Raw genomic sequence first — 23644 nt, 5'->3', positions numbered from 1 at the left:
CCGTATCATCAACTAGTTCATGAACACAGTTCAAAGCGCCAAGTTCCAGTTATTTCAGCACAGGCTGGAAGAGGAAGCAGCATACAAAAACCTGCCTTCTTCCACCTCTGGCTAGCTAGATTATGTTGCTGCTTCTCAGGCACACACCTGGTCATAACAACTCACACCTTCATGACCTTATAGCAAGAATGAGATACAGTATTTTAACTCACATTAAAAAAAAAAAAAAAAAAAAAGAAAAAATTTCAAAAAAATCCAGAATGCAGTCGCTTATTTACAGTCTGCCATGAGCACATCATCCCATTTGCTCTGCTCACTACACAGACTCTCCATAGAATATTAGGTCAAATGTAAGGTCCCAATGTTAATCTTCATGGCCATCCATGGAAGTGGTTCAAGATATCTCAAGAGTGCCCTTCTCATTATGTTGGTGACCTCTCTGAACAACTGCTGTTAGTTTCAAGGCTCACCAGAGCAAGACTGAACTCCCTTTGCAAGAAGGATAGAGGCTCTGGAACTCATTAGAGGAGCAGATCAAACTGATCACAAATTTCACAGCTTTCTAAAGACAGTTTAACCCACATCTACTCAGGCTTTCCAAAGTCATACATTAAAGCAAAAGAGAGAAGAAAAAGGAAAGAGGAAAGGAAAGAGGAAAACATGTCCAGAGAATAATGTTAGGGAAGAGGTAAAAAAGTAGTTGCATGAGGAGTGAGGAAAAAGATGAGAACTAATTAGTTGTGAGTATGACTATACTTTGGTATATTCAAGTACCACTTACAAACGATGATAAAGGTCCAATATTTCAATTATTATTCTTACCTAATACACTGATATGAATATTGGTGAAAAAAGTTGCACAAAATGCATGTACAAAAAGTGCATATTGTTTTTTTTTTTTAAAAAAAAAAAATTCAGATCATTTTCCATCCCCAAATGGAAGAGCAGAAGTTTGCAACTCTAAATTCACAGCATAAAAACAGACTTAAAAAAAAAAAAAAAAAGAACCAATGAACTAAATCTTCCTCCCATACAGGTAGCAAATTAAAAAGAAAAAACCACTAAAGCAAGCCAGGCTTTCCCCTCTAAGTAAAATTCACCCCAAAGAACCATCTGCTTGATATATAAAAAACAAACAAACAAACAAAAAACCCCAAACACACCCCCAAAAATCAGGTAGCCCATCTAAAAATAATTTTTAAAATAATTTTAAAAGTGTCATGTATTGTATAAAATAACCTGTTTCCAATTTCTAACAGAGATTATGAAGTGGAATCTTACGGATTTCAATTTTTTTTTTTTTTACTTTGCTTTCCATATCTTAATAAAATTCTAAATTCTGCATATTTTTAAACAAAATAACCATCGTAATATCCAGTATAGGTAAGGCCAGTCTAGATAGCAATAGTTGGTGATTACCAGATCAAAGGCCTTACTTAAATCAATAAAGATAGCTCCTGTACATTGATTACCATCCAACACTATAAAAATATAATTGCTTACCTTGAGAGAGGCAGTACAAGTGAAATGAAAAGGTCATAATAGGTCAATAATTATTTAAATTAAACTTACATCTTCCTTCATCTGATGGACCAACTCTAGCATACACCGAAATTTACCAGTTTAAAGAGACATATTAACATGTCAGCAAAGGGCTTAGCAGTAATTGGGTCAGCAGTTTTAAGAAGTCAAGGTTCCAGGTTGTCAGCTTCTCCATTTATGCTCCCAATTAATCTTAAGGTATTATAGATCTTAAGTCAGTAAGCACAGATCTAACTACTTTCAATCAAATCTCATTTTGGGTATATACAGAGATATAGTTACTTTTTGAGATTTTTCTACAATACAGCATATCATTCTTTAGAAAGTCTTTAAATTAAAAACAAAAAACCAGTCATGCAACAATTCACTATTGAGCTCAATGAATCCTCCAGTAATTTAGTATATAACATTTCTGTCACCATATTAAATGGTCCTTATACCAGAACAACATTATTTGGCAGGTTTGCATTTTCATTCTAATAGTTATGCTAACAGTTGCTTTCTGAATTCTCTGTCACTATACTGCACTGTTATTTAAGGTCGCAAATTTTTCCATCTATGTTTGCTTTAGAGATCATCTATCAAGTCCAACATGTTTCATGGAAAGTATGAACAGCTTAGGAAAAGATAGGAACACTGGAAAAGAAATGTGTAATCCCATCTCATTCTGGGGATGTATCTTGAAAAATAATTTGGTTTGGAAGTATTTGTTTTCATAGTTGAAAAAGACAGCATTGTAAAGCTCAAAAAACAAGGAAGGGGATTACACTTCACAAGTCAAAATAACAAACTACATATAACCTGTATCTAATCAAATAGATGTTATACTCTTTAGTTCAATTTTTTAAAAAAATATGCACTTACTGAAGAAAAACACTAGCAAATAACTTGTGAGAAAGCATGTCATTCTAGTGCCAAAAGTGTTGTGTGTTGTTTCCTGAGGATCCCCCATCCAGTGACAAAGCTTACTACAATCTTCGGAAACTCTGTACATCCATACAATAACTAAGAAAGATTTAGTCAAATTGAAATGCTGCAACTTCAACATACTTTTTAAGTCAGTGCATTGATTAAAGAAATCAGTAACACTCAGATACAGAAGGAACTTCCTCCCCAAGGTCTGCAAATTGGAATGGCAGCAGCCCTTACTGCTAAATTTACCTCCCAGGTCATTAACACCATCGTTGCATAGAACTTTTCTAAAATATTCTCTCAAGAAAAAGAAAAGAAAAGCCTTTATAACCATATTTGCTTCCTGCCAAATGTTTTTTCATTATTACTTTGAAGAAGTAATTTAAATCACTCTTTTACACAAAAGTGTTTTGGTTCCTTCTTTCTGTGGATCAGAGATAGGAATTTGTTGAAGTGTGGTTATCCTGAAGTAAAAGATGGAAGTCTAAATTCACCAATGTCATGAAATACCTCTCTGCAGGATGGTTAGATAGAGGATAGTGGCAAAATTCTCAAAGAAAAATTACATTTGCATGGAGACTTTGCATCTTAGAAACGTAGGGGCTAAGAAGGCTCTTTCATGAAATTGGTCCTGGCCACCAAATTCTGATGGTGGGCCAGACACTAGAAAGAAAGGCAAAGAGTCTTTCTCTTGGCCTCTTACTTTTCTACCACTCTGTGCCTGGCAGTATGAAGAAAAAGACAACACTTTGAAGAACATGGAAGGAAGGTGGTCAAGGACATTATAATAGTCGGGGAAGAAGGAGGGAAGGGAGCAAGAAACAAATCATGGATAGTGTCGAAACAGGAAAAGGATGAAAAAGCAAGAGAATTGGGGGGTGGGGGGAGAATTAAATAGGAAAACAGGAGAACCTATAGCCACTAGTAAAAACCCTCCTTACAAATCTAGTTGAAAGTATATGTTGCTAGTAAACACAGAATACAGTGGAAAAGCATGCACTCTATCTTTCACATACAGATGATCATCTAGTGCAGCAGTCAGTGTCTCTAATAGTTCAGATGAGAAAGAGATTTCATGAATATTAAAGATTTTTACCCATTGACATCTGTATTAGTCAGCAATGTTCCACATGATGGATATGTCTGGGATTCTCCTATGACATTGAGATTTTTTTTTTTTAATTACTATTGAGAATAACTATATAGATGACCACATTAGGTCTGTAAAAGTAAACTCTCAAAATTTAGGAAACGCAAAACCAAAATTGTCTGCAAATAATTAATGCATACACAAATAGAGGATGAATAATGATACAGTCTACAATTATACAAACACACATTTCCCATAAGATATCTGCCTCAAGGATTTTATGATGTTCAGCAACTAAAACAGAATTCATGTAGCAAATAAGGATTTTGTGCACAGAAGCTTGTCTTATTTGATGTAGTGCTCTGTGGATGTTTAATGAAAGAGGAAGGGGAGTATGAAAAGTGAACGGACAGTTTCGTAGCTAGCGCAGTTCAATGTCACTCTGGAGAAATCTGTCCCTACCTCTGCCTCAAAGTTCTTATGCAATGTGAGGCAAATCGCTTAAGTCAAACTTTTCAGAGTTATTCACTTCTTATACACTCTTCATTTTCTTGAGTGTTTGCATTTAAACACCCCACAGAGATCTGTGGAAGTGTTAAATGTTCTTAATCGAACAGAGGTCAGTGGAAACTCTAAACACATGAACTACTCTGAAAACTCAGGTCCTACCTATGTAAAACTGAGCACTCAAAATTAGCATTCAGTCCTCTTTTTTCTTTACCCAAAGTCCCCATTCATAAAACAAAACTAAGTGTTGTAAAAGTGATATCAATGATTACAAAGTACTCAGATACTCTAGTGAAAATAGCACAGGAAAAAAACCTTTAAAATCTGCGTTTACTTAAGAATTAGATACGTACAGTAAGACAGACATCAAGCCATACACAGAACAGTAAGAATTTTTAAAAGGCAACAGCTGGTCCATACCATACACAGAACCTATGGATAAGCTAGTTTTTATTCAGTTGATTACATGCCATCATAACACATAAAAATAACAAGGATGAATTAAGTTCATGCTGCTTATTTTATCTCCACTTCTGAAGTTCTAGGTGCTTAATTTTGCAAATCTTAATTTTTCCCATATGTACTAGTGCAGACAGCCTTTTTTTTCCTCCAAATTACCATAGTCTAATCCTGAATGATAGTTTTGTCATAATGGAATTATTCAGTCTATGATCTGATTGATTTTAGACCTTAAATACTGAATCTTAACACACGTAAATTTTTAATCCTTTAATTTCTCTATTCTGCCAGTAATTGATAAGGACAGTTGTACTTAGACAAGGTCTTAATTTAATCACCCTGAAAAATCAATTAGAAGGTGAAAAGCTTCCTTATATTATTATTATGAAAATTTCCTGATCAAATTCACAGTGCAATCATAATCAATGCGTGACTCTTCAGTCAATACATAATTCAGTAGTTACATCATCATCATTTAAAAACACAATATGGGAAGGAATTTGTATGGTAAAAGCAGGCATAATTTAAAGGCTCAGTATTAGTCAACTGCAATGTCTCCCTCAAGTCATCAGGCTAAATAGCCCTTTATAGAAATAATCTAAATAAGGGCCAAACATAAGCCGGAAAGAATTCATTCCACGTAAAGTATCTCACCAGCCAGTATAGAACTAAACCTCTCTTTGCTTCATCCTTGCTGAAAAATCTCTATAGAATCCAAGAATAGAAGGAACAGATAACATTCTTCCTATGCCTGTCCACAAACTGCCCCTCAAAATAAAAAAATAAATAATCCAATACATACAAGAGCTTGTCATGCCACATCCCTTCACATCACTCTGAGTTTCCTCTTGTAAATTAGGATCCTTTTGTCCATACACAGGAACCTTTCTTAAGAGGGTTAAGAAACAGGCTTTTCTTCACTGTAACAGCACTTTAAAGGGTGAGGAAAAAATTGAACAAGATTTATGTATCATTTGGAATTAACGAAGAACTTTGAAGAGAGAGGCAGCATCAAAAATAATAGAATTCCTGCCATCGTGCCCTGGACTACCCAATATTTTCCAAGCAGATGCAGTATAACTGCACCACTAAAAACACAAGAAAAGGATTTTGCATGATTAGTCTAGACAAAAATCTTGACCAAGTGTCATTGTTACTGCCTTCTGGCTACAGCACAAACTAAAAACATAAGAGTTTAGAAATAGGAGACCAGAAATTTGACATTTATTTAAGTCAAAGCTACAGGAATATTCATTTTCAGCTATTACTTCTCATCAAATCCCTCTCTTTAAAACTACTTCAAGTTACAAGTTCAATTACACCAGCACATAAGAATCCTACAAAAATCTTATGAAGTACTGGTGTGGAAGACCCACAATTGCACTAGCAAATGAAAAGCATTGGAAATAGTTGGTTTTCTTTCACCTCTCTCTGTGCCATCTGAGAATTTCCAGAAGCATTCATACATTCATTCTAAAAGATGAACATCCATTGAACTACCATTTTCTGTGCTTAAGCCTGCTTCAAGTTCTTTCTTTGACCTGTATCATTTCAGTCCTTGCTTTAACTATATAGTCATTGTTAAATGAAATGAGCCTCCATTTAACACACAGTACCTGCATCTCTCACATGTGAAACTTCAAAGAGATTCTTGCCACCTTCCCCCACCTCCTTTTATTTTCTTCTTTTATTAAACTTCATGCATTTGTGCAGTTTCTACCTTCTAGTTTTTTCTTTATGTTTGTTATTTTCAGCAACTTTTATTTCCCTTTATCTCCTTCCCAACAAGTCCCTCCATCTCGCACCTTTTCTTAGCGGCGTACAAACACAAAAGGAATCCCAGGCGACATCCTGCCTGAAGCAAAACACAGCAATTCTGTAACATACAGAGACATGTATGTATGAGGGTACCCACTATCCTTGCTGCACACAGAAGAGGCACAGAGAACAGAAATTCTTCTTGAGCTCTCTCCTCCCCCTCTTCGCCCTGGTAAACACAGAATATAATCCCACCTTTGGCTTTTTCAGTGAGCTGAACTAACACATGAGAACTCCATTCTTACCGAACAAAGGCCAGATTAGATAATAAAACAAAAAACATTTTTTTCCACAGTCACTGTCATTAAATTCAATGAGTTTTCTTTGGGCAGACTCCTATTCAGAGCTCCTACATCAAATCCTACAGCATTTTGTTTGGAGACAAGCAAGAAAAAGAAACACCAAATATATAGATATGCTTTACTTGTGGAAGTTAATCTCGTATAAAAGAGCTTGGTACATAAGTGGTTACACTCTCAGATTAATTTATAAAAAATAGAAACTTGGTAGAGAGTAACTACTTTTATTACCCTTGACTAAACACATGTGCTTTGAAATAATTTATAAAAACCTTTTCTTCTGCTAATTCTTAGGTTTGTCACCTACAGAGAGAATGTCCACTACATTTCAAAACAGTAAATCATGTCTGCACAAAATTAGCAGAAGCACAACGAGAGTTGTGACAAAAGGGGAAGAACTGCTGTTTTACAGAGTACAGGTCATGTGGTATATTTATGATAATCAAAAGACCCAGTTCTGTAACTGGTTTTGCACAAGCAGACAGCTGAAACTAACCACCGTCTAGTCTGGGAAAGGGCTTTTCCATGGGCAGCTTGATATAACAATAGGAAAGCTACTGCTTTTACAGCTTCCACAGTGGGACTGCTACATGCTCTGAAAGTTTCCATGCACAAGCAGAAAAAAATTGTTTTTAACCATGCAGTGCAGAATGTCACACAACACTGGCAAAAACTTACTTTGGCACTAAAGCCAAAAAGATGCAAAAAAAATTGCAATTGCATGCCAAAGCTTGTACTGCATAGTTGATCTGTTAATGTGCAAGAGGTAAATATGAGAAATAAAACAGAAGGGGAGAATCTTTTTTTTTTTTTTTCCCCATCCCTGTAGTGGCTACAATAAATATTTTCTACAAAGATGGAAAAAAGCAGATACTTGATACCGATAGAAAGTATGTCTGTGCCTAACAAAACCAGCTCATCTTAGTGAAAATATTACCCCTGTAACACTGGCAAGGTCAGCATCAGCTTGGCTTATTTGCTGCCTAAGTCCCTGTTGTGCATGTTCGAAAATGTTTTAAGTTGTTTTGTTCATAAAGCAGCACAGTTCACTTTGTTGTGCTGGATCACTCCTTTTTCTCTAGACGCAGCTCCTCTCTCACTCCCTATCTTTAGGCTTCTTGGGATTCGGAAGGAAGGAAGAAAGGAATGTGTTTTTCAAGATGAAACTATGAATTCATTTTAACTACTAGGAAAAAATTCTAACTAAAATGTCTGTGCAAACGGTTCTCAGCCACAAAAAAGGATGGTTCCCCTTCTTACTGAAGCCAGCCACTTGCCGGTGATATAGAAGATCTTTATCTTTCTTTCACAGAAGATGAAGACGTGGGTTCAAATTGTTCTTTTGTGAAGACAGAAGAAAATGTTAAGAAGTTGGCATAAAAATTAAAAGAATTTCTAAGGAGAAGTTCTGTGGCAACAACCCAGACAGAAAGGACACAATAAAATAAGAGCTCTCTAAGAGCTCTTTAGTGCATGATTTAACAAAAAAGTCTGAAAAATGAGTGGCACTATCGAAAGTTCCCTGAGATACAAAGTGTGTTCTCCAAGTCAGCTTAACAAATGCTCTCTCTTCCTTTTTCTCTCAGTATTAGAAAGGTTGGTGTAAGAATTTCTTTTGTAATAGTTTTTCCCCTCAGAAAATCTGTTTACCTTCTTCAGTTCAATGTAATGAAATAAAAAGGATAGTTCTTAAGAAGCTATGTAAGGGAAAAAAATGCCAGCAAAAAGAATACATAAAGCCAAACTAAGCAAAAGATCAGATTTCTCTCATTCTGTTCCAGTTCTCTTCATCTTTTTAGGGTAAGGCTGAAGCAAACAAATTTAGTATCATTTGTTGTGTAGTTGTGCCTATAGATTAGGGAAACTACAGGCTGGTCAGCCTAACCTTTGTCCCCAGGGGCACTATGCAGGAGGCCATATTCAGGCACACGAAGGACAAGATGATGATTTGGAACAGCCAACATGGACTTACTACAGGCAAATTGTGCCCAACCGACCTGATTGCCTTCTATGATGAAAGGACCGGCTGAGCATCAAAGGGGAAAGCAACAGGTGTTGCGTACCTTGGCTTTAGCAAGGGTTTCAACATGGTTCCCCATAAGATCCTTGCCACCAGGCTGGAGAAATTAATGGACCACAAGTGGACTATAAATGTGGGTAAAAAAACTGGCTGAACAGCAGCACTCAAAGGCTTTTGACAAGTGGCACAAAGCCCAGTGGGCAGCATTTCCAAGGAACTGGCACTGGGACCAATTCTGTTTAACAGGTTTTTTTATTAAAATGAATCCCAAGCAATGAGATGGAGTGTACTATCAAAAAGTTTGCAGGCAATAAAAATATTGACGGCTGCAGTGGATACATTGCAACTCAGAGGAATCTTGACAGGCTGGAGAAATGGGTTGACAGGAACCTTGTGAAATTCAAAGGCAAATCAAGTCCTGCAATGCAGTTTTGGGTACTCTGGCATTAAAAAAAAAAAAAAAAAAAAAGATACTGGCACACTGGAATGAATCCAGCGGAGGGGCACCAAAATAGTCAGAGGGGCCAAAGTACATCACATATGAGAAGAGGCCGAGAGAACAGGGTTTTTTGTTCAGTCTTAAGAATGGAAGGATGGAGATGATCTTGCCTTCTTCAGTTACCTCATGGAAGGATACAAAGGAGACAGAGCCATGCTTTCTTGGAGCTATACAGTGACAGAACAAGAGGCAATGGACACAAGTTCAAATACAGAAAATTCTGTATAGATATAAGGGGGAAAAAATTACCAAAAGGCTTGTCATGTTGAAAACTGGTACAGTACTTGGAAATATACTTGGAGATAAAACTCAACTAGACAAAGGCCTAAGCAGGTCTAGCTGGACTCACTATGAGCAGGAGGCTGGACTAGATTACTTCCCTTCCAACCTAAATTATTCTATTATTCTGATTTAGTGATTAAAATTAATTTCTAACCATCTCAAACCTTTTCAGTAGTCATAAAAAGAAATGCTGGGAAATATCTAGAGGAGAAAAAATAAAATAGAAGCAAAACTGTCCAATCCATGCAACCTTGCCTCTTTCTAGAAAGTCATCAATCAGAACTCTGTACAAAGTTGGGGGGGGGGGGGGGGGAGGGGAGGGGAGCAGCTCTTTCCTTCTAAAATGTATTTGGTGAAATTAACATCTTTCCCAGTTTCATTGGGCTAATCTGAGTTTATAATAGGATACATGTTTGGAAAACATCCTTAGAGGTCACAGAATCAGTCCACTTACTCCAAAGCAGAATCAGTTTTACCTAGGTTATTCCTAGGTAATGCTCATCCAACTATTCTTTAAAAATTGCAGTGTCAGAGCTTTCATTTTTATCTCACAACAATGTATTCTTTTGCTCAATTAGCCTGAATCTTTTTAGAAAAAATTTCTTGTGAGAAGACAATCTGCCTTGCTATATTTTAAGCTTATTATGAGTGCATTGCTGCTTTACTCACTCAGAGATGGAGAAAAGTTCGTTCTCCTCTTTTAAAATACACATTTTTATATACTTCAACACCATTTTGACAGCTCCTTTTAGTCTTCATTTTTCTAAACTATGCCATTTTCTTCAGCCTTTCCTCTTACATTCTTTTTAGACCTCCAATCATGTTCATTTTCTTCATATTCAGTCATAATGCATTCCATAAGTTTCTTTTAGGATGCTGGAAAAGGCCTGTTTATTTGGCTCCATGCACTAATGAAAACATTTGCATCTTCTACTAACTATGAAGTGTTTGCTCAAGATTGTATGGAGTGGAATTTGTTTTACATTACTGCAAAGAGTTCACTGTGATGAAGAGCTACAGTGAGATCAAACGTTGAATGACCACAGCCATTCTCAGCACTTCTACTCAGAACAAATGTAAACGACGCTTGTGCAGTGTTCCATGGCAAACTCATTAAGAAACATCGTTACTGGAAAGATTCTCCACTCTGAGAAATGTGTATGTATCTGAGTCAGAATTTGGCAGTAAAAACACTAGCACAGATATATTTTTTTTTTAAATACACGTTTTTAAGACCACTTCACAACACTAAAAATGTCATTGTAAAAAAGCTCTATTTGTAATGCTGAATATATGAACATCTTACCTCATACAGTTATTTCCTAATTATTACAGAGCTGAATTCGCATCATGTAGAGGTTGGCAAAGAGTACATATTCCAGGCAAGACCCACTTCTTTAAGTGTAGCAACCTATTTCAGAAAACTTGGATTCAAAGCAAGGCCAAATACAAAAGTTTCTTCAGAGTGGACTGCATTTTGATCAATACTACATGAATAATTTTCTTCTTAAACAAGTAGCATCCAAGAGGAATCACATTAAAATAGTAATACCTAATTCAACTGTTTTTAAAATATCACAAAAGAATCTTTCATCTACCTGAAAAAATGAATTATTTTATCACTAAATAAGTAAAGGCCTCCCTTCTCACATGGATGTGTAATTATAGCTCCTGACATCAAGCTCAAATTGTATTTTAAGCAATGCATAAAGCATGCTTGGAAGATTTGTTTTGCTCCACCTCACAGAAAGAATATGCATTTTATTTATAAAACACACTACAATGCCACAGAATTGTCACTTCATGTTCAATGTTATATTTGAAAAGTAGTTTTATTTTGAGAGGTCAGGAGGAATGTAACCTTCCATACAACCATCTTGCTACTCTGCGATTTCTTTCTTTTGTAGCAATTGAATCACTCTTTACACAGTGAGCAGTTCTTACATACCCCTACAGAAACTCTGAGTTTCTCTTCATGAAGCCCAACTATATCTCCACAGCATGGAGTCAAGGAGCTTTCTTGTGTTCATTCATGTGTCCAACCAATTGCAATTTCTGTCCTTTCTAACTATAACAGTCCCTATCCCATCAGCTCTGCCATAGACTTTCTGTCTGGCAAGGGATAATCGGAGGAATGATTCAAAAAGTGATTTGTGTAATCTGTGACTGTACTATAGACAACTAAATTGCAGTCCTGAAAATCCTAGCTCAGATGTCATTGTATCCCAGAGACATTCAGGGTTCAATTTCAACCAGTTGCTCTTTGGGCCCAGAAGTTCTCTTTTGAAAGAACTGAGCAGTTTAGCATCTATTTGCTCAATAAAACCTGAAAACTAAACTTCCTTTTATCTGTCCTTAGGAGCTTAATCCAGTATACTTGCTCTAGAAAAAACTATTGCACAGCTTTTTGACAGGATTTTCTACAAAGTTTAAGCAGTGGCACTGTTTCTGTGTGAAGGCACAGTATCCACCAACATACTCAATAGGACACACATGTGCTTCTCAGGGAGTCATGTTTTCAAAAAAACCCATGATCCTCTACTCTCTGTAAAACCAAAAGTTAAAGCTGCCTAACCCTCAGGAGATATTTATAAGTTATGAATCCTGAATAGAAGGTAGGGCCTCAAATTAGAACCAAACTTGATCCTAAGTAGGGCTCGTTTACACAGGTCAAAATTCATACATCATTTTTTATTTCAGCTATTCAGGCACCTCAAGTCCTAGCCCTCAACCAAGGAGCAAAAAGGAATTGAGGAAAAACTTTTTTCATAAATGTATCTGTTGGTTTGTTGTTGATATTCACAGACACACACTTCTGCAGTTCAACATGCTATTTTCCATGGATTTTATTCAATGATCTTGAAGGATCTTACTTGTAAGCCTTGGTATGCCTCTGCTAGAAAGTACATGAAGACCCTAACTTACCTGCAGAGCAAACTATTCATGACATTATGCTCATTACCTTCATCTCTAGGCCTTTTTTTGGACCTAGCTATCAGACTCAGTCATTAAAAGATAATACAAGTATAATTTGAATTTAAAAGATATTCAAACACTCAGCTATTTACAGTTCTTTGAACTCCAAGCTTGCCTGTCTACACCCTGTATAAAATAGACAGTAACTCTCTTGACTACTAGAGAACCAGAAAGACAAACACAACAGTGTTACTGCGGCATTCTGACTCCAGACAAACAGCCGCATCACACAAGCTGTACTGATAAAGCAAACCATGCAAAATAACTGCTTCTAGCCATTTCTAGAGGGCCTTTTAAGTACAAACTCCTGCATTAAGTAGAATCTGAGGTTCAGCTCCCCATCTATTAAATCAGAATGATAGCACTTTGCTGTCTCATGGGGGAGATATGAAGATCACCTGAACACCCCAATCTTCAGAGTGACGGGAGACGGACCAGTTCCTTAGCCAAAGCAAGAACACTAACAGTTCCTTTGCCTGGTGGTATTTTGACAGATCTAATGAATGCTGTTTTATCTAAGAACTTCAAGGGAGACAAATAAGTATTAAAAATCAAGTCTGCATCTTTTGGGAAATCATATTACAGATGCCTAAAACACTTCTTCGCAGTTTGAAGAGCTGAGAAGTTGCATGTGGACAGTTCTGGCAGAAACAATCCTTTTCTTTACCTGACTTCCTCTCATCTAATGTGTACTCAGAGCACATCTTCCTGTGCAGCTGGAGGCTTTGTTACAGACAGAAGGACGCTGCTTAGTGTAGCCAGTGTTTATTGCCTAACTTTTTTTTTTTTTTTTTTTTTAAAGATGAATTTGGAAAATTTCCCAGATAATACATCTGCCCCTATTACTTGCACCTCGGAGTGTAAGACCAGCTGGGGAGGTAGTGAGGACAACTGCATTTATTAGCAATGAATAAACTGATCTATCTTTTTCTGGATTAGCAGTGGGAGATCCCAGACGCACTAAGAAGTATCTGTCTGCTGACTGACATATACAAGCTGGCACACTTTTGTGTCAAAAATGTACACAGCTGCATGCACACTAAAGCCGTTCCATCTATAAAGCACAATTGCCAACTGCTTGTCTTCAGAGATGGGTAATAAGAGAGGGTCTCAACAACAAAACAAGTGCAGGGTACAATTAAAGAATTTTTTTCATTTCCTTAAGTGTGTGTCTTTCTAAACTCTCCTGAATTTGCTATAATTTTCCATCCGTCATGTTTTGGAAGAAGGACTGATGATCTACTTAGAAAAACACAGATTTATATTTCTCAAAAACTTCACTGCGTTGCCAAGTACCCGAATTATGCATTTTTAGGTACCAAAACAGGGTGATTTAACCTGATTGTCAGTCATTACCAGCAGATGTCTGGACAAATTGCCTAGCATGTTTTGGTTCTAGGTTGTCTCCAGATACTCAGACTAAAGCTGGTCAAAAAGAACAAATACAATCCAAGGCAATAATAAATTGTATTTATCCACACAGCATTATCAGCCATCAGGTGCCAGTATGAAGGGAGCTTTATTTTAACATCATCTCCCAGCCTGTCCGCCCAAACTCTGTCAAATCACCTCAGCCATCTCAATAAACCTTATTCAAGGCCTTAGTCTCAGCTTCTGGAGCATAACTGAACCCCAGACTGAATCAGTGCTTTGGTAGATTAGCGCTGGGCTTGCCTGGCTACATATAGACAGGCATGTCAACAATCCCCATAGTGCACCACCCTCTTCCCCAACACTCTCAGAGACTTCTGATGAGAAGAAGGAAATTCAGTGATACTCATAATTCTTTATCTGTCTGATTAAACTATTTAACTAACCACAGTGATGGGGCTGACTGGAGCTCCAGTGAGAAAAACTGTAGCTCACAATTGCTTTGGAGTTTAGATCATCACAACTGACAACAGAAGAAATACATCAAAGATTTTTTTTTACTAAATATACAGTAAAGGGTGCAAACTCTGATATCAGGAAAAGCATCAAGCAATTTGAATGAGGAAAGGAGCCCAACAGCTGTTCCTACAGATTCCTGCACAGACACAGGTTTTGCAAGTCAACATGGTGTCAATATTTAACTAACACATTATCACTTGTTATTATTATTTGACTATCAGTCAAGTAAGCACCTAGCAAGAAAAAAAATTGAAGTGATCTTCAATTTTTTTTTTTTTTTTTAAACAGATTCACTGGGTGATCATAGAGAGACAAGAAGATGATTTTTGTTTTAAACAAAAACTGAATTTGCACACAGACATACTTGCAAATATCAAGATATCTGTGCTCACACATTCGTGCCAGAATTACCTGTGGTGACCCAGAAGACAAGGGATGTCAGCTACTCAGTCCCTTCAAATCTTTGGCATTCTTTTGGGTGTCAACAATGCTGCCTGGTTTTTTGCAGCCCTTATCTGTCTTAACAAACAAGGCTCAGTACCAGGTCAAGTTGTCCCACACTGTGGTGTGGCCTTTGCACTATCAGCACGCCATCTAACATTCCTCTCACTGTTACCTAGATTCCTTTTGGATTTCCCCTTGCTGCTATCAGTCTCATGACTTGATATGTATCTACACATACACACCTTCGTACAACTTTTTCAATTTTTTTTTTTTTAAACCTTCACTTCTGCCATTTCATAGAATCGTTTAGGTTGGAAAAGACCTTTAAGATCATCAAGTCCAACCATTAACCTAACATTACCATGTCCACCACTAAAACAATTATGGGTAGAGTAGCAATTTCATGTTTCCTGGCTTGGTGGCTAGATTATTTATAATAAAAGTAAAAACTAGGAATCATTAAGATTGGAAAGGATCTCTAAGATCATCAGTCCAACCATCAACCCAACACCACCATGCCTACTAAACCATGTCCCAAAGTGCCACATCTACCCATTTTTTGAACACTTCCAGGGATGGTGACTCCACCACCTCTCTAGCCAGCCTGTTCCAATGCTTGACTACCCTTTCCGTAAAGAAATTTTTCCTAATATCCAATCTAAACCTCCCCTGGCGCAGCCTGAGCCCATTTCCTCTTGTCCTATCGCTGACTACATGGGAGAAGAGACCAACACCCACCTCACTACAACCTCCTTTCAGGTAGTTGTGGAGAGCGATAAGGTCTCCCCTCAGCCTCCTCTTCTCCAGACTAAACAACCCCAGTTCCCTCAGCCGCTCCTCATAAGGCCTGTGCTCCAGACCCTTCACCAGCTTTGTTGCCCTTCTCTGGACATGCTCCAGCAACTCAATTTCTGTCTTGTACTGAGGGGCCCAAAACTGGACACTACTGTGTCCAGGTGCGGCCTCACCAGTGATGAGTACAGGGGGACAATCACTTCCCTGCTCCTGCTGGCCACACTATTCCTGATACAAGCCAGGATGCTGTTGGCCTTCTTGGCCACCTGGGCACACTGCTGGCTCATGTTCAGCCACCTGTTGACCAACACCCCCAGGTCCTTTTCGGCCAGGCAGCTTTCCAGCCACTCTTCCCCAAGCCTCTAGCGTTGCATGGGGTTGTTGCGACCCAAGTGCAGGACCCAGCACTTGGCCTTGTTAAACCTCATACAGTTGGCCTCGGCCCATCAATCCAGCCTGTCCAGGTCCCTCTGCAGGGCCATCCTACCCTCGAGCAGATCGACACTCCCACCCAATTTGGTGTCATCTGCAAACTTACTGAGGGCACACTCAATCCCCTCATCCAGATCATTGATAAAGATGTTAAACAAGACTGGCCCCAAAACAGAGCCCTGGGGAATACCGCTTGTGACCGGTTACCAACTGGACTTAACTCCAGTTAATTTCTTCTTGTACTTTTAAAAACTAATACTTCAGGCACACCAATGTACTATTTCACTTACAGACCTCTACATCATCTCAAACACGCAACCAGATTCATCTAGATATTTTCCCAAAAGCATACTGTCTATAACTTTGTTTTATCCAAGTGAAGACATCGGCAAATTATGAGAATCACAGAACATAGGATAATTGGTCTGCTTCGATCTGAAAAATGCCCAGTTCCAAAAATAACTAACTAATCAAAAAAGAGAGGAGATAATACCCAGCGGCCCAGAAACAGCAGACTTCTGTCAGATTGGCAGCCTTTTTTCTTTCCTTGATAAAACAAACGGGACCACAACACAAATGTTCTGAACACAGAAGAAAGCACAGAAGAAAGTGCTCATGCAACCTCAGGAATCCTCAAAAAGATACCAAAGAAAACATGCTTTAGTATTCACAGCAAATCATCGAAAAGTTTTTATCCCAGAAGAATAAATAAAATCCATCTTATATTTACCACTAGGAAATGAGTCAAATATGCAGCAACGTTCACCATCATGTACATCTCTATGTACAAAGGCAAGGGAACACAAATCTCACATGTCCAATAATGTTTTCTGCAGTCTTTTTATGTGAGAAATAGCCCATACATCGCTAACAATCACATTCTGCTTGTGAATTAAAAACTACAGATTTTACCATGGAAATTATATAGAAGATTATAACAAATGGTAAAACAAATGCAGAGTACAATTGGTACATTTTGTAAGTCATTTAAACTCATTTACCTGTAAAGTAAGTATTGGTGGGGAGAGTGGAACTAGCAAATCTGTAATATCCATTTCCTGGGAAACGGATCCCTTTCATTACTTCTGTACTCAATGTAGCTAAAGATGAATCCATCCTTTCCACCTGGTAGATGGGAGAAGGCCCATTAAGTTCTTCAGGTTCATTCCAATTTATCTTTACCGTTGTGCTGTTTATTCCTTCAACACGAGGGGCACTAAGTTTTTTTGGAGCTGCACATAAAAAAAAATTATCTAGGTATTATTGTCCATAATACTTGGGAAATTATCTATTGCACATAACATAATTTTTGCAAAACAACCTGCTTCCATTTCTGATCATCTTAAGAATAAACACAGATATGCATAGAAGCTTAATTAGAAGGAAGAAAAAAACCCAAACAAACCACCACCAAACACAAAAAACCAACCCAAAACCTTCTTAATCTTTATAGGAATTACTTTCAATTCCACAAGAAATACCTTGTTTATTCAGGCTTTGGATAAATGTCTCTAGTATTATATCCAAAATATTTTTTTTCATAATCTCTAAGAATCTGAATCCACGTCTTCATAGAAAATATATTTGCATCCCTTGCTTGATTAGCCTCTCATGCCATACTCACTGTAAGCATTTATCTGTATGACTTCCAGCATTGGAATTCCAAAGGAGAATTGGAACAGTTAATTAACTCTTGTTACATCTCAGCAGTATGGTACATGACAACATGAGTCTTTCATCACTGAACTTATCCTCGTCAACAGGAGCCGAACAGCTATCCATCCACAATACTGAAGGTTGTTTTCCTCATGGTGCAGGCACAAGACATTAGCATATGTTGAGATAATTACTCAGTTCAAGAAAATGATCCTCACTTTTCTCCACACTGGTGCACAGTAAGACTCCATACAAGATTGTTTCCACAAAGGTATCAGCATAAGACAGTTTTATGTTATTACAATGATCCTCCTCCCATTAGAACCAATACTCTGATATTCTTTTACATACTGATAGTGTTGGTCACTCTACAGCAGAGTTATGATTTTTTTTTCTTCTTTTTTTAAATACTGTACAGTAAGCCACTGGAGGGCAGCATGACCTGTTTGGATAATGGCATGATGGCCATACAGGTGCAAAAGGAATGGACCATCACCAAAACAATAGAAGGCATCATCTGGAGAACACCACCACCACTCTACTACCTATAGAATCTGTATCCCTCTTACCCTGCCTTTTTCTCTTTCCCTTCTTTCCCTGATAAAGAAAAGGATTTAACAACAGAAACTTCATTTGTACCCAGGAAGTGAAATACAATGACAACTTGTAAAAATTACTTGTTCCCATAATGACATAGTAAAGAGCAGTAAACGCCTTTCAAGAACAATAAAACCTGAATTAAAATATGGGCCTTTGAAATCTGACATATTACTTCACAGCACAGCATTGTACATAGTGTGAGTTCTTTAAAGAAGGAGAGATTGCTTCATTTAGAATGAATTAATAACATCCTTTTAAACATTCACACATTTCCAAGATCATTAACATATTTTTCATTTTTCCTATTTGCCTGTAACATGTTGCTACTTTTTTTTTTTTTCTCTTTCTTCTTCTTTGCTCCCCTCTAACTTAATAAATATGCTTCTTGGAGAAAGCAGGGAGTGGGGGAACTGGGAAACTGCCAATGACACTATGTGCTGTAAATTCCTGCTTAGGCATCATTTATGACTTCACAATCTAATTAGTATCTCACACTATGGTAGAAATTTACAATGTCAAAATTGAAGTAATGCAGTATGAGGTCATAAGCTTTCCTGCATAAGTAGGGCACAGCACTAATGAATTGTGGTATTAATGCACAGGTTTAAATAGAAAACATGGCTTAACAATCAAAACTTCACCTTTGGACAGAACTACTGTACGTCAGCATTTTAAATGCTAACATAAGAGGTTGAGCCCTCCAGTTCAGCTTACTGATGGTAAAACAGAAATGCTAAAATTCATTATTTCTAAAAAAACCCAGCTAACCAAACCTCATTACAATAACTACATCTTCCTTTAAAGTCTAGTATTAATAAACGGCAGTTACTTGGACCATAATTATGGCATCTCTGATACCCAAACCTGAAGCTTTTATGAGGCTTATGCAATTAACTACTTAAATGCATCGTAACACTTGCTTCTCTGACAGGGAAGTATTGATTTTTTAATCATTTTCAAGTCTCCTCTAGCACAAATAAATGTACTACAGTTACAGTTAATGCACTGTGTACACGCATTAAACACTGGCATGACACAATTTATTATTTTGTGATATATGGAACAGAAGCCTACCCTTTCAGAAAGTAACATCCTTGCTATAACGTTAGTATTTAAACTACAGGCTCATTGATGCTTGAGAATTCTTGTGCATCAAGACAGTGGAAGACTGTACATAATAGGTTACATAAGTTTTTTTTTTAAAAAAAAAAACCAAACCAGAAAACCAAACTCTGCACAGGAACAGACAGGTCTGAAAATAAATCTGTAGCACTAGCCCAGCAGGGTACTAAATGCTGAAATTAGAAATATTCAAGACAAAAAGATACAGTATATATTTTCCTAAAGGTGTCACTGTGGTACCTGTAGCTACTTTCTGAAAGATGAATCGACTATAATTTTACCTATTTAATTTTTTTTTAGTCACGTTCTGTTAAGACACATCTGTCAAAATAATGAGCATACTACATTTTAGTGGATTCAAAGTCACATTTTGTGTATTTTAATTATGTAGTTTTAATGTCTTGCTATATAATACATATTTAATATATTATAAAGCTAAAACAGTATTTAAAAGCCCATGATTGCTGCATGCCATTGTGTAGCAGAGGGCACAAAAAAGACCAATAAAGACAGATGGTCCATACAGCTTATGTTGAAGTCATATATCTAAATATAGATGTTGCTACACAGGTCATTACAAATAAGCCTTTCCCATGTGTGTATGCACACACATGTACACAAAAATGAAGTTGGTAAGTAAAGAGCAGTTAATTTTGTTTTGTTTGAAATAATATCATTTTAGTTTTAGACCCAAAGACAGATGCCAGCATTTCGCTCTGAACAGATGGTAATTCCATCTAATAGTGCATCTCTGTATTAGTAAGGTCTGTTGTGTATACAAACAGTAATAAACACTAGGTAAGGATCAAAATAAATTTTAATTGTTGACATTAAATTCTGGCAGCCACGGTTCTAAGGATACAATACTCCTTTCTCAAGTCTGTCAGGTTTACTAATACAACTGCTAAAGCTTTTCCATACTCTGCCAGATTCTTGTCCCAGGAATAACATATTTACGCTGTGGCTAAATTTAACAGGCTTACATATGTTTGAATAACTACTGCTCAGCATACCGTAGGTAGATATTTGCGTACCCTTCCACAGAAGCCTTCAATTAGCCACACTGAATAGTTCAGGAAGGTAACAGTAACAAAAAAGTATACATTTTTTCATTATTGTTCAGTTGAATTCAAAATGTGTGCATACAAATTAAAACAGAAATATTTGACAAATTTGAGGACAAAAACTTGAAGATGTGTTTGGGTTTTTTTCTTCATTGTGGAGTTTATCTTGCAGGTAAAATTACATCCCTCACTACTGATCCTGCATTTCATTTTTGCTACAAGTTATTAGTCCAGAGGACCCTGAGATTGCCATAGCATTTCTGGTATGATCTTTTCTTTCTCTGTGCTTCACAACAGTATCAGTCATTTCAACAGTAAATGAGTCCAGAAACAATACTTATATCTTCTGACAGTATTTTGATTTTTTTAGAAGATTCTTTAGAGTCCATTTTGGACTCTTCCCCCCAAAAGAATAAACACTACCCATAATGGACATCAAAAGAAATTTAATAACACGGGTATGTTACAATCATATTCCTTTAAAAATAGATGTAATACACAGTATTTTTTAAAAATCATGAAAAATATATTGCTTCCACCATATGGGACAACCAACGACTCACCAACCGATTTAAGATGCAGCATATTGAGCTGACCATATGTTACAGTGCTGTTGAATGGCTGAGTGATTCATGCCCGTCACATTCTAGTATATCAATTAAAGCTCCTTGAAGTCTGCATGATTTGTGTCTCTGTTATTAAACCCTGCTAATTCATCCCACTTACACATCTGTTATAAATCTCTAGGAGTGCTGCATGATTCATGGCAATCTGTGAGCATGGTACAGCAAATTCTTCTCCTTGTAATTAACAGTAAATTGTTTTACTGCCATGCAATGAATTTTTCAGTTATATTGCAAATGAACTCCTAAATGCACGGTTCTTTCCTAAGAACTGACTTATATCATTAGGCAATTAAAAAGTATTGCTTTGAACCAAAAGCTTTTAATCAAGAGGAATGCAACTTAAACATAGCTTAAAAACCGTGCAAATTTGACACAGAGGGAAAAGAACAAACCAAGCTATTTTCTGAGGTATAATATGTGGTTCATAGGGGAGAAGAAACAAATAACTTTTGAGTCCCTAGTAATTTCCTGAAACTCAAAGAGCAGTTTAACTACAGCTTGAACACTTGGCAAGACAAGTTTGAGCAGATACTATTTATCTCAGAAGTTACTTAAGTTATCTGTCATTACGAAATTCCTCAGATTACTTTACACTTTTCTAATTGTAAAACAGTGTCTTTATTCTTGAAATAAATAATTGGATAATTAGCCAAGCTGAATCATCAGAGGATTCCAATGCTGCTCAAGTGTTCTTGTCAAAGGTGAAGCAAATTCATTTCAGCTTTGCCTCTGCAGCTTTCTGAAGAGGCTTTGATTTTTTTTCCTGCTACATTCTTGGCAGCAGCCTCAAATTCATGAGTCCATACATCAAGTCAGTAGTTTAACAACAAATGAAATTAAATTCAAAGAAGGGAAACTAATTGAAGGACAGCAACAAAAGTGTTTGGTAATGTGCTTTTTAATATGGCATGCCACATTTGCATGATAATTTTTCCTTTTTAGCATGGAGCAGAAAGTGACTAGCTTAATGAGGGATTATTCAAGACAGGAATGAACAAAATGCATTCATAACTAAGAACAAAGATTGTATTATGAAACGGAAACAGGCAACTGCCGAGAAGTAACTGGATGATTGGTTTATGCATTATGAATAAAAAGGTAGAAAAATATTTATATTAGTATTCACTAATGACTATATATACAAGATTGTTGTAATTAAAATTATAAATTAACATATTAAGAGTGCTTGTTTAATCACTTTGGGTCCTATTCACGATGAAGAGACTTATGTACATGCATGCAAAACAATCTGTGTTTTCAGACCAGCAGCAAATGGCCCTCGTATTTCTCTTCTGTAACAAAGGAAAATATACATTACTTATTACCTGTTTAATGGGTATTTGTGATTTTAAAATTGAGGCATAGCATTTTGTAGAAAAGTAGTCTATGACAGGCATAAACAAATGCTGTATTGCCAAGACAAATTGGTTGAGGCTTTTGAAAAGGGCTTGCACCGGACCTTATTCATGAATGGAAAAAATGGACAAATTACTCAGATTAAAAGGGTAATCAAAAAGAAAATGACATCAAGGAGTGTAAGACAGCCCAGAAAGCCCATCAGCATCATTACCCCAGCAAACCCAGAGGCAACTCCAAAGCCACCAATACAACTGCTTGAGAAGTCTGCCAAGAAGCCAGATGCAGCTGGTGCTGGAAGAATATCTTCTACAAATTAGCTTCTGAACCCTGTAATTGCCATCAAAAGCAAAGGATCAGGAATACAATGTGCTGGGGTAAATGGCAGTAATCACAAAGCCATACTTTGGTGCCTCTTAAAAATGCTTTTTAAATGAAGTTTAAAAAAAAAAAAAATTAAGAAGGGCAAAGGAAAGACGAACTTAATTACAAGAAATAAGCTCAGTCACACAGTAGTTAATGAAACATAGCTGTATAGATTGTTTAAGGCACCCTTTGACTATCTGATTTGAGGGGGATAGGATAAGCAATTGTACTTGTCCAAGCACTCACATGGCTAATTCTCTCCTGTTGAAATGTCAGAAGTTGCTGGGGAAAAAAAAAAAAAATGCTTCTCTGCCTGACTGAAAAATGTGGAAAACATGCATGGTTTGTCTTGGTAGACACTGCAAAGAATAATGCAAGTAATTAAAAATTCTATGCAAATATATTGTCAAAAAATCACTTTTAAGGGACCAGGTCCTTCCCTGGTACCAGTTAGTACAGTTCTATAAATTCCAAGGTACCAGCTCAGAATCCTATGCAAGATAAAGCCACAGAGCAAAAAGCACTTTTGAAAACAAAAAAAATAGCCTAAGACCTGGTAACAATAACAAGCTCAATGCCATTCTCAAAAATAAACATGAATTTGAACTCAGGACAACCTGGAGAATGGAATAAAGTAAAATGTGGCTCTAGCTATTGAGATGAAAAACTTGTAATTACTGTCCAGTATTGCTTTCAGTTACATGCATGAAGTTCCACTTGATGATCTTGGGGTAGCAAAGACAATAATGAAGCTCCAATTGGATTTCAAAGTTTCAAACAAAGTATTAAAAATTAACTTTCCTCATCTATCATCCAAGGCTTTCAATACCATGTGCACAGTATTGCAGTGCATAAAGCGTATTTAAAATACCACACGGATTGTGGAATG

General features: G+C 36.9%; 1 protein-coding gene across 1 annotated transcript in view; it reads right to left on the bottom strand.

Moving 5' to 3' along the window:
* The window catches only part of USH2A (usherin), a 398473-nt gene that overhangs the window by 271961 nt on the left and 102868 nt on the right, over window positions 1-23644 (bottom strand). The window contains exon 20 of the mRNA XM_075707636.1: window positions 16967-17197. Within this exon, the coding sequence (XP_075563751.1) occupies window positions 16967-17197 (231 nt within the window). The remainder of the gene's footprint in view (window positions 1-16966; window positions 17198-23644) is intronic.

The sequence above is a fragment of the Pelecanus crispus genome, chromosome 3 (genome assembly GCF_030463565.1).
Source record: "Pelecanus crispus isolate bPelCri1 chromosome 3, bPelCri1.pri, whole genome shotgun sequence".
In the NCBI taxonomy this organism is placed as follows: domain Eukaryota; kingdom Metazoa; phylum Chordata; class Aves; order Pelecaniformes; family Pelecanidae; genus Pelecanus; species Pelecanus crispus.
The sequence above is the reverse complement of the archived record's forward strand: the minus strand, read 5'-3'. Positions and strand labels throughout refer to the sequence as shown.